At 43.5% G+C, this 12,792-nt stretch overlaps 1 protein-coding gene across 1 annotated transcript; it reads left to right on the forward strand.

The window, feature by feature from the left end:
- The first annotated feature begins 4,154 nt into the window (after positions 1-4,154).
- On the forward strand, positions 4,155-9,004 carry LOC121594341 (sesquipedalian-1). The gene is made up of 4 exons (XM_041917501.1): positions 4,155-4,264; positions 4,471-5,144; positions 5,281-5,586; positions 7,567-9,004. The coding sequence occupies exons 2-4, from the start codon at positions 4,943-4,945 to the stop codon at positions 8,094-8,096; spliced, it is 1,038 nt and encodes a 345-aa protein (XP_041773435.1). The 5' UTR covers positions 4,155-4,264; positions 4,471-4,942; the 3' UTR covers positions 8,097-9,004.
- The last annotated feature ends 3,788 nt before the right edge of the window (positions 9,005-12,792 follow it).

The following is a 12,792-nucleotide window of genomic DNA, read 5'->3' on the forward strand; positions in this document are numbered from 1 at the left end:
TTTTAAATCGGGTTTCTTTGCCTGTTTTCCTACAGTGTTCCTGCAACAATTAAAAATAAATCTATTTGTTTCACATCAAATTAACAACAAATGATTTTGATTTTGACGCTCATACCAAACATTTTGAAGCTAATTTAGCCAATAGGGTCAAAATATTTGCACAAAAATATAAAAAAAATTGTATACGATTCGGCTACAAATGTATCCAAAACATTTTTTATAGATACTGACCTATACAACTCTTCGGCGTCTGGTGATCGCTATCACCAACGAATGTAGAGAGAAATTTTTTCATCAGTAGGAAGATGTATAAAATATGAGCAGCATTGATTGAATATATTATACATGAAAGCAGGAAATTTCCTTACGCTGTAAACTTCTACATATTAACTTCCTATTCCTTTTTTGTATTTTAAGGGAACATTTTATATTCGTATTGTATAGTTCTTTTTTTCTTCTTATTCTTGGTTATCGTATTGGGTAATCAATTTTTAATGGGTTTTTCTATTATTTTTATATTCTTAAGAGATTTGGTATGGGCCTTGGTACATCATCTGTTTTTATGATTGACGAAGCGCCCAAAAACCCTCGGGAAATAATAAATAAAAACATGGGAACAATCAAAAAACAAAAATTTCAATTTAGAATTTTAAATTTTAATCTAAAACTTTTATCCCGCAATGAAAAATGAATTGGTCTAGACCAGAGTTCAACAAACGACGGCCCGTGGGCCGCATGCGGCCATCAAGAGCCTATAATGCGGCCTTCGAGAACTTTAAAGACTCTTATATAAAGGTTATTATTTTGGTTTTTTTTAATCAAAATTAAATAAAAAAGTAAACATTTCACGTTTAGAAGATAGCTTCAATAATATAAAACTTTGCAATTGTGATACAGTTGGTATTTTCTCATTGAAAGGAGATATAAACGTTGGTCCATTAGCTAAAGGTGACGTCAAAATGGTCCTCAACAACGATAATTGTGATGCAATGCGGCCCGGGAAGTGAAAAGTTTTGAGACCCCTGGTCTTGATTAATGTAGATTCTGTCAAGAAGGAAAATTCCAACGACAGATAAGACAGACAGACAGTATGTCCTCCTTCTCGAACATATGAAGAGGAAAGGATCAATCATGATCTACATCATTATCACGTCTAATATTCGAGGAAAATATTTCCTTTCAAATAACGTTAGTAAAAAAATAGATTAACGATAACATAACGTTAAATTCAAAAAACACCTTTCCCAAGACACAAACCCTCACAAGACCCTCATCGAATCACAGTACAAGCGGTCCCCGAGATACAGGGTTAATGGGGACCGAAAACAGCCGCAAAATACCGCGTATCTCGAATTTCCGTGTAAGTCGAATCTCGTGATATCCAGCCAAAATATCACTAATTTAGGTGCAATTTTGCAAGTTAGGGGTGGTTTTAGACACCAAATTAATTATTTGATATGTTTTTACTGAATTGAACAGTTTTAAACCTTTTGCAATGATATTTTACATTCAATCGATACGGAAACTATTTTGCATTTGCTAATTTATGTGTCAAATCAGTACAATTTGCTCAAAGAACTGTCAAATTTGGAAAACCGCGTATCTCCGAATCCGCGTATAAGAGGTACCGTGTATCTCGGGGACCGCCTGTACAGAGCGTGCGAGCACTTCAACCTCCCGGCTAAGCCCCGTCCAACAAATTGCTGCAGTTTGTGAGCTCGCGAACGCTCCAAATCGGTGTGTTTTTTCCTCGCTGTTGGGCGTTTTTGAAAGACGTTCCGAGGATTTTTTAGGGGTTCAAGACGGCTGCCAGCTAAAAAGCTAGCGCTGTAGTGCGTTATGATGGATACAATTATATGGTCAAAAAAATTAATACATTTTATCATTCGCTTCACCTCCCCCTCATTCACCTCGCGGGCTCATTCATTTCATGTGTGCCGAAGTGCCACAAATCCACTAAACGACCATTAAACGGGTTCTAAACGACTCAAGCTTTGAACCAAAACGGAATATAGAAACACTTCGTTTAGCAGACGGCAAACGACTCATGCATTCTAAAAATAGCAAAAAGCTGGTGGCGCCATTTGTTTGTGGGATACCCAACCAGTGTGGAGCTTCCTCGATATCGACCATTCATATAGATCTCTATAGATCTTCCTCGGTCTATACGACCTTTCATATAGATTTTTGCTCAGAAAGTTAGAAGGTTATATACGTCATGATTAGACGAAGATGAGCAAACCAACGGAGCTATGGAGCTTTCTTTTTTTTTCTATGGATATTTGATTTTTTAGTCGTTTAAGCTAAATCTGTGGGGCTTGGGTGTGCCATATTTATATCTTCGCTCCGAAGTCTGAGCGTTACTACATACACCGAGGCTGCAGGTGAGAGATGGCTCTGAGAAAATTGAGCACTGATATCTCACGCCGGTGTATGTAGAAGCTCCAAAGGTCGCCAGTATGAGACTTTTGGAACGATGTTGAAAAAAAGCCGATTTTAATGGCTAAATTTGAGTAAAATAAGTTTCTTTTGCTTCGCATTGTATCAGCTCAGATCCAGTGGTGGCCTTTTTGGTCAGTCTTTATTTGCTAGTGACCTTAACGCTGAGCTTATGCTTATATTAATGTGCTTATATTAATAAATCTATTCCATGCCGGTTCTGACGAGACCTTTCGCGTACCATGTCGGTTGATGGTTACATAGCTATCCCGACCGCAACAGATTAAGCTTCAACGACTGGAAAATCGAATATCCATATAAAAAATGAAAGCTTCATAGCTTCACTAGTTTGCTCAATAGATATCATATAAGACAACTCATCATTATATTGCTATCCTTTTCTTCCAATACGTTTCGACAAGCTTCATCTAATCATGACCTATATAGCCTTCTAACTTTCCGAGCAAAAATCCATATGAATGATCTGATCACACGATCTCATGGGTATCAACATCATCGACCAATGTTTAAATCTCACTTGCTTCTGTACAAATGGTTCAACATGGAGTTTATTATATCGCCGTTCTAGCGATGCATAACTTCAATGCGAAACCATACAACAGTACAGAGTGAAGGAGAAATCTCTCAAAGTGAGGAAAGCGCTCCACTGGTTGGGTATCCCACCAACAGATATGGCGCCACCAGATTTTTTGCTATTTTTAGAATGCATCAATCGTTCACCGTGTGCTAACCGAATTTTTTTATAGATTCCTTTTAGGTTGAGAGCTTGAGCCGTTTAGAACCCGTTTAGTTGTCGTATAGTGGATTTGTGAGACTTGGACGCTTCAAGTAAAATTATACGAAATTTAGCTATTATTTAACTGAAAACCTCAAAATTCGACATTCGCTTACATTTGAGAGACGCTATTACCTCCCCAAATAGCCAGAATTGCTTAAGCAGCTCATTTTGGCACGCTAAAGATTGCTGCTCTAATTCGCCTTTTGCAGTAGATAAACAGCATCAAAGTTCTATGTGGGTCTTTCAAACAGCGCCTAAGCAGCTTCCTTATGCCACGATGCCAGGGATTATTTTTCTTTGTGTTTTATTTTCAAGCAAGCGTCATCGATGAAATAAACAACAAGATTTGTTTCGTTTAAACACATGTGTATATTTTTAAATCTTTCGTATTGATGAATTACACAACATTTTACACAATTTACTGATAATCCACAATCACTTCACTCAATATTCATCCTTCAATTAACGAATCTAACTTGTGCAGCAGCAATGAGATTATTGCCGGCGTCCGTCTTTGACACTTTGACAAGAGCCACCTTGTACCGATGTCATGGATAAAAAAGCTATAAAGTTCCACCAAGTTCGGTACGCTTTCTTAACAAGCCTTCAAGTTCCACCATGAACCCTACACATAGTGCTAATCAGCCGCAAAGTTCCAAAAAGTACCATGTGCCTGTTAAAAAGCTCCATAGTTCCGCAAAGTACCGTCTATCTCTTAATCAGCCACAAAGTACGACATCGGAACGATTTTTCGTTAAACAGCCCTAAATCAGCTATAAAGCTAAATTAACAGCGTGTATCGGGGAATGCCTATATTTATTCCGTGCCGATTCTGACGAGGCCATGGCTGTAGGCAAGTAAAGGACGGGTAGAGAAAATGAGCGAAATGCAGCGGTTGGTTAACGTCAAAATCCCTCGCCATGTTATACGGGGTGCCGCTACTTGACAGCGAGTCCAGCAAACACACAGGGAACACTTTTGGAATAGAAATAAAAATAACATGAGTTAACTGGCCAAGAATTTAAGGTAACTGTCGAGCGAGTGTACCGCACAACAAGAAAAAAAAAAGATAAATCCCGGCAAATCTGCCTCCATCGCGTCATTACAGGCGCAAAGTGACATAATTCTTTGTTCAAGTGATCCGTTCTGCCGAGCACCACCACACCCGATTCCCACTAACAGTGTGTTTTTGTTTCGATGCGTGTCTGTTCTTGTTGTTGCATTCTTCGCAGCTTTTAGGCGCGGCCATCAACGTTCAAGTTCGGGGCTGTATCCGCTAATCTACCCAAGGCTGGCCCGGTATCCGCACAATCAAATCAGATAACCGCGACACTGCATCATCCCCGATCAGAAATAGAAATAGCCAGCCGCCGCACACACACACACACACTGCCAATCGACCGATCAACAGCAAGGGAGAAACATTTCCTGTCCGGGTGTGCGTGCGTGTGTGTGCTTTTTTACTCGTTTCTCGCTCGTTTTTTTGATTTTTGTAACCGTGCAAAACATGCGCTAGAAAAAAAGCAACAGTGAAAATAGGGGAAGGACGGTGGTCCACAAAACGAGCCAGTTAAAATATCGAACGATAAAGGGCATCCTTCCTTTCCCGCCCCGAGCGGAGCGGGGCCGGTATTGGAGGGCAAAAAACGCATCTCCCGGAAACGCCCCAGCCTGTGATTACCAGCCGCACTGCGCCGAGCAACGATGAAGATCAACGAGAAAAACCTGTGCACGTTCGCGACGACGCCACCGGTCGACCTGGAGGGCTGGCTGAACAAGCGGGGCGAAATGAACAAAAGCTGGCAGCGGCGGTGGTTCGTGCTGAAGGGCAACCTGCTGTTCTACTTTGAGAAGCGCACCGATAAGGAACCGCTCGGCATGATCATCCTTGAGGGCTGCACGGTGGGTAAGTGTTGCCGCTGCTGCTTGGCGGCCTTGCGCTGACTCCGCCGCTGATAGAAGTCGAGCAAAGTCGTCGATACCTTTTTTTTTTTTTGCTCTCCCCTCCTGGCTCTCACACGCTCTCGCCTTTCCCGTTCTAGAACTCGCCGAGGAAAGCGAACAGTACTGCTTTCAGATCATATTCCACGGGCCGAACAATCGCACGTACTACCTCAGCACGGAATCGCAGTCCAACATGGAGCAGTGGATGAAGGCGCTGACCTGTGCCGGGTACGACTACATGAAGCTAATGGTGGCCGAGCTGCAGCGCCAGCTGGACGAGATCGAGGGCCAGTGCCGGGAGAAGGCGTCCGAGATGGCACCGATCCTGGCGCCCCCGAGGGCACCGCCCCGGCGCCAAAACCCGTTCAACAAACCGCTCACCACGGAGTATGCCTCGAACGCAGGTAATTGTTTGGCGGAAACGCTGGGAACAATTGGGAAGGAACAAATTGGTGGTCACTAAAAACCTCCCCATTACACAATGATTGCATACACGCCCGCCGCAATGGTTTGCGAGGAGAGCTTGTGTGTTTTTTTTTTTGTTTTGTTTGTTTTATTTTAATGTTTTGTGTTAACATCCTCCCGCGCTGTTTCCAAACTCATCTCCAGCATGATGTTGCATTGTGATTCATGTCATTAACCGGTTCCAGCGAAAGTTATAACTATGTTGATACAGCTGCTAACCAGTCAGTCTAATGTTAGAACAGTAGAAAACGCTCCCCACCGGCACTCTGAGTTTTGGTTGGAATGGTCATATGCAGCCAACTTAGCGATGGGAAAAATGAAGATTTCGTCGGAATCGATTCCGGCTATCTCCGAAGTTTTATGGAATCGATTCCGGATAGTAAGTCGAGAAATTGGATCCGGAATAGGAATCGGCTTCGGAATAAGAATCGGCTCCAGAATAGGTTTAGAATCGGTTTCGGTATCTAAATCGGCTCCGTAATAGGAATCGGCCCAAGAATATGTTCAGAATCGGTATCGAAATCGGAGTCAGTTTCGGCAATTTCATAAGATTTAGCATGTGGTCCAATGATGCAAAGTACTGATAGCCACTGAGAATCAAAATTTACTTGTAAACCATCCATTCTCATGGAAATTCCCGGACTGATTTCGCCTCTGAAACTTCTTATTTCAATTCAAGAACTGATTCTCATTCCGGAGTCAATTCTGATTCCGTTTCCGAATTAAATTGCGATTCTCAAGGTCTATTCTGATTCCGGAGCGGATTCCAATCCCGGAATCGATTTCGCAAACGACTCCGGAATCGATTCATGAGTCAACTCCGGAATCGGCTCCGTCATCGACTCCGGAATCGGCTCCAGAATCGATCCCAGCATCGGAATCGGCTCCGGAATTGGTTCTGAACACGGAAACGGAATCGGGTATTACTATTTTTCTTCATTTGTCGGCTGCTTGAATCATAGCTTCGCGCCATTAGTCATCATTCAAGTAACAATGACGTCATGACGTCATCGTCCATATAAAAAAGATGTTATTATAGCTGTTAGAGTTGCAAGATGTTATTTTTGTATGTTTTCTTTGTTCAAAATATCCAAGATGTTATAAAATGCTAATAACAATAGAAATGCAATCAAGAGAAAATTTCTTTAAAAAACTTATTAATCATCAAAACTGAAATATTGTTCACTGGACGTACATTGCTTATTGCTAGCATTCTTAAATAGTATTATAATTTAAACGATGAGGAATAGATTCAGAGAACAGATGGGTGGACCGCTTTAGTACTGTCCCATATCAATTTGTGCAACTCTGTGTACGTGATTCCTGTTTCCCATTTGAGCTTCTGGCACGTGAACACGCTGCCTCACAGTGCCACAGGCGTACTGCATTCGATGTGTGCATGATTAGAAACTACAATTTACTACTAACCATGGGTGATAAAAAAAAAACATCTTGTCTGTCCAGTCTGCCTAGTTTATATCCTGGTTTTAAGAAACCGTTGAATCACTCTAAAACGTGTCATTGAGCTCGGGCTAACTTTTGCTTGCCACATGTGCTATGTCTTTAATCGAGAGAGAGAAAAAACCCTACGGAATGATGCAATTACTGTGGTGCTAAAATGACAAGGGAATGTCATCAGTTGCAATCGGATCGCATAGTCATTTTGCATCGTACATGTACAACGCGTTAATTTGTTTTACTTTTGTCCTGTAGTTTATGTTTTGTTCTGGGGGAAAACAATACGTTTTTCTTTTTTCTTTTCGTTTAAATTTTTACGCAACCAATCCCCATTTTCTCTACTACTTCTTGTCCAACCGCTACCACTACTACTACTACTACCTCACTGCGACTGCATACCACTGCCATACACACACACACACCCCTGCCTACCGTGAAACCGGCCAAAACTTCGACGGCAGACATCGGCACCGGTGGTGGAGTAAGCGAGAAGGAACAACTCAGTACGAGCCCACCGACACCGCTAGCCCGTACCGGCAGGAAGGCACCAGCACCGCCCGCACCCAACACTGCAGCGCCAACCGTCCACTCGCCGACGATGCCGGACATCGGCAAGCTGTCACCGTCCGCCGATCCAACGACTGACGGTGTGGTCAGTCGCAAGGCCACCGTAACGGCAACGAAATCAAGCGACGCAATCGCGTCGATGGCGAACGGCGACCAGCAGCAGCGGCCCCTCGAGCGGGGCTCCGTTGCGTCGTTTTCGTTCGAAGCCATGCACTCGGCGCTCGGCGTCCCGGTGCTGGCCGATCTGTGCAAGTGGAACGCAAGCCGGCAGGAGCTGGAGCAGCAGCAGCAGCAGCAGCAGCAGCAGGAGGAGGAAGACAACAACAGGAAGCAGGAGGAGGACAACAGAAAGCAGGAGGAGTTAGGGACGGTGCCGAACGTGCACGACAATCGGCAGTCGGCGGAAGCACCGGAAGTGAAATAGATAGTCTGCGCCCGAGAGCAGGGGGAGAGCGATACGGGGCCAAACTCGCCACACCCTCCCGCTACCCCGCCCGGAGCTTAGGTTAACGAAACGTTAGGAAGCATACACGCACGCCACGTGGTGTAACTTAGTGCGTTTAGGGCGAGCGTGTTTTACGCACGCACGCAACAATATTCCGTTGGTTTAGTTTGATTTCTAAGCATAGGGTGCTATACGTTCATTTGCCTTCGGCTCGTTCTGCAGCCGACAAGCGCTAGGCAAAGGCAGACAAACTAGAGAAGATGCTTTCCCTTTTACCTGTACTGACACTACTGCACCTACACTTATGCTAGTAATGGTAGTTAATTTTAGTTTGGCTTGGTCGATGGTTTCACTGTTCTTTCTTTAATTTAACTATCATCTTTTAACATCCGTTTTCTGTTTTGTTTTTTTTTGTTGTTGCATTTTTTACCACCTAATCGCTTAACGCTTCTTTCCCCATTCCTATTGTCGTAACTCGTTATGTTGTATTTCACCCATGTAGAAGAGTGTACGCTCGCTAAATGAATTAATTATTTAATTATTTTCTCACCATCCCTCACTAATGCTGCACCCAAAACTTACTATAATTTTCTTCTATTCACACACATACACACACACTTACGCACAATCTCCCCCTCCACACAAACACATCCATGACCACGATCATCCATTTTTCACACTTTCCTCTCTTTTCTTTCCACCCTACGACATCAATCATTACATTGCAATGCGACACGGGAAAACCAAACCAGTGAAGCGTGCTCGAAAGCGTAAACCACTCGAATCACACTTGTAGTAACAACACAAAACCCACATACATTATTATAGTATTCATTCTGCGTCGGAAGAAGCAAAACATAATAGACATATACACGAAACAAGCCAAATACTGTATACGCCTGTGTACGCTACCCTCAACCCCAAACCCCAACCACTGTGCGTGGGATGCAACCGTCGTGTGCACCGTGAGGAAGGATTCACGAAACCGAAACCTTAGCAGGCGCCGGAACATGCCAAACCACACCACAACCGAACCAATTCATACGGACTTCCGGAACGGACGGGCCAGGGCGAATGAACCGCGGGCGCGCCATCTAACAACGTGTCAATTATGGTCGCACATAATCCCTCCGCTGCGCACCACATGACGGGCTGATATGGGGAACGGGGGAGTAGCGCAGTAACAAACAAACAAACCAATCGGAACAAACGGCAAAACGAAAAACGAAAAGTCCTTCCCATCACTCCAGCCCCTGTGCCAAATTAAGCAGTATATGAGAATGATATATATATATATTTAGTATGCGTGATTTTTTTTTAATTCTTAATCAATTCGGCAAATTTAGTCGCGCGAATTTATTTTTATATTTGAGTCATGCTGTGCGGAAAACAAAACACGTTTACAAAATGCGAAGCAAGTGTGTGGAAAAGGCAAGAGAGGAGTTGTTTTTGGTTAGTTGTTTAATTTGTTAAGGCAAGCGCGACCTGCGCACAAACTAATGGCAGGGATGGAGCGTTTGCCTTACATTCTTATTTATGATAAATAAATCGAACTTGTTACTAATGAGCAAATGCAAAACAAACGATGTTGATTCTTCGCTTTTTGTTTTAAATAGAATTTATAGACAAGTTAAAAAAAACGATTAGTACGAAAGAAAGCGATTGTTTCTGTTAAAATTTACATTCCCCTTAACACAACCTCGAGCATTCGATTTCGTTTACCAGAACCGCGTCGATTACATTCAGTTACTCTCTTTGTGATACTGTCATACGTCGAATATTGCCGATAAAGGATCTCAGTGTGTGGCTGGACAAGAAGCTGTCCTTTAATATGCATGTTGATCATGTCATCAACAAGGCCAATAGGGCTCTGGGACTCATTACTATACTCGCGTTGGAAATTCGCGCTCCCCTGTATGCTTGAAGTCTCTGTACTGCTGCTGGGTCCGATCTATCCTGGAATACACCGATGTTGTTTGGTCTCCTCCAGCTTATTGGACGCTTCCATCCTGATTCTCATCAATCCCTTTCTTCGTATCCTATCCTATCGTTATCGCCTTCTTGGGTTACTCCCGATTGAAGAAAGACATGCCCACATCCGTGCAAGGTTCATCTCAGCTCTCCTGTTAAATGAACTTCCCATCCTTGCACTGTCCTGAACTGTCCCATCCCTTCTATCCGCCATTCCTCTCTATGCCTCCTCTCGTCCCCTTCTTCCCTACTATCTTCCTCTCTTTCTCTTTCTCTCTCTCTATCTATCTCGCCATCGTATCCTGCCAGCCTTTGATGCTCGCCGTACAGCTCAGCAAGCTCGTGGTTCACACACCGCCAAAGATGGTCCGGAGGATGCGTCGCTCAAACACAGTGCCACAGCGTTTGCATCCTTCGCTCGAATGGTCCAAGACTCGTGTCCATAGAAAACCACCGGGCGAATCAATGTACGATATATCTCACATTTCACGTGGTCTCGAGGTCTTCTGGATCTCAGCAGTCGGTGAAGCCCATAGTATGCCCGATTCCCCTGAACAATTTTTCTCCGGATTTCACTGCTGATGTCGTTGTCCGAAGTAACGACCGTCCCGAGATACCAAAACTCCTTTACTACCTCGAGATTGTCGTCGTCAACTAATACACTGTTTTCCAAATGGTCTGAGTCTCCGACAAAAAGGTACTTTGCCTTCGTCGCATTGATTGTCAATCCAATTCTTGCTGCTTCGCGTTTGAGTCGGGTGTACGCCTCACACACCTTTGCTGTTGTCCTACCGATGATGTCGATGTCATCCGCGAAGAAGTCGGTAAAAGATCGTGCCACGGATGTTGTTGTCTAGCCTCGCGCTTCGAATGACACCTTCCAGGACGATGTTGAAGAGCAGACAGGAGAGTCAGTCACCTTGCCTCAGACCCCTGTGAGAATCGAACGATTCCGATTTCATTCATGGTGGCCTCTAACAGCCGGATCAACTTCTCAGGGAAGTGGTACCACTGCATGATGTTCCATAGCTCCTTCCAGTCTATGGTGTCGTAGGCCGCCTTAAAGTCGATGAACAGGTGGTATCGTAGGGGTCTGTCGCTGTCGGCACTTCTGGAGAATCTGCCGTAGAGTGGTCGAATGCTGGATTTGCCTCCAACAAAGCTTGGTAGCTGTCGACGAAATTTGTAGCAAGGGCGCAAGTCTGCAGAACAGGTTATGGGACAGGATCTTGTAGGCGGCATTAAGGACTGTGATAGCTCGAAAGTTCGAACAATCCAGCCTGTCACCCTGTTTGTGGACACCCAGCTTCCACTCCTCCGGTAGTTTTTCCCCTACACCCAGATTTTCACGATCAGCTGATGCATTTGGAGGGTAAGTTTGAAGAGCTCGGTCGCCAGTCTATCACTGTCAGCAGACTTATTGCTCTTAAGCTGCTCGATAACGCTGGCAATCTTATCCAGAGTCCATGTTCCTCTCTCCAGTCCATGTAAGCTACACCCGTCAACATTAATTTCTCTCGACAAGTAGCGTTAAGTATCAACTTTGTTAAGCCACTTTGGCGGACAATTAAAATAAGCAACAATAATCATAAAATAATCATAATGTAAAAGCACCCCTCATGCCACACCATCAGTGCTTAAAAAAAGGGAAAATTAAATCATATTTCAAAACGTTTTTTCTCACTATCTCACAATCATGCACTCAAAAAGAACCAGAACATCGATGCAGCTATTGTTTGAGAAAACGAGAAACTGATTGCTTGTTTTTATTTTCTGTTTTATTGTTTCGCGTAAGTGTTTTTTTTTTTCGTTCTTTTCCCTTTAAGGGGCATTTTGGGCCCATTTTCTTCTACTTTCAAGGGTTCGCCTGTTTGTTTTTGCTCCATAAACTAGGATAGGTATATATATATTGCCATTTATCCTTTTAAACTTTCCTCCACTTCGCGAAACTGTTTAAACTTTGCGCTGTTGTATTTTTTGTTTTTTAGTACCGTCTCTTGAACGCAATTGCTTGCACACCTTCCCACACAATCTCGCACACAGACGTATCGCGTGTAAGGGTGTTCCAGGTTTTCCCTTCTCTTTAACCTGTTGTAAAGTGCACACTATTTTAATTTCCATTGCTTACTTTCGTCCACGCCAATTCCACCTTCGCCAAAAGCACCTTCCTACCGTATCTAGGCGTATGTGAGTGTATGTATGAGAGATTGTAAAAATTTGGCCATCTCGAGAATTTGCAAGGAAAGGAGAGGGTGGAGATTGGAGAAGAGGAAGAAGGGGACAGAGGATGGTTTAGAAAATAAAATCCTTTGGTCCTTTTTATTTGGAAGTCTTTGCAGTCCCCACTGCAGGCAGGCAGTGACACATTGTAGCAAAACAGTAAGCAGGACAGCATGTTTGTGGTGAAAAAGTGTGTGTGTGTGGGGGACGGAGGAATGGTGAGTCCGGTGGTGGGCAGTGATCGTGAACCAGAACGAATGTGCACTATTACCGTTTGCAACGTTTTGCATAAAGCTTAAAAAAGGGTATAATATGTATATATATAGAGTGTATAATAGTGTCGTCCTTAATCGGCAAATGTTTGTTTTTAACTTTTACGATTTAGCTTTTCCTTCCCGTTCTACTTCCTGCTTGTATTATACACTTACTGGTATCAAAGTTTCTTCACGACTCTTTCCCTTTTCTCTCTTTCTTTCTCTCTCTT

Source organism: Anopheles merus, chromosome X, assembly GCF_017562075.2.
Source record: "Anopheles merus strain MAF chromosome X, AmerM5.1, whole genome shotgun sequence".
In the NCBI taxonomy this organism is placed as follows: Eukaryota; Metazoa; Arthropoda; class Insecta; order Diptera; family Culicidae; genus Anopheles; species Anopheles merus.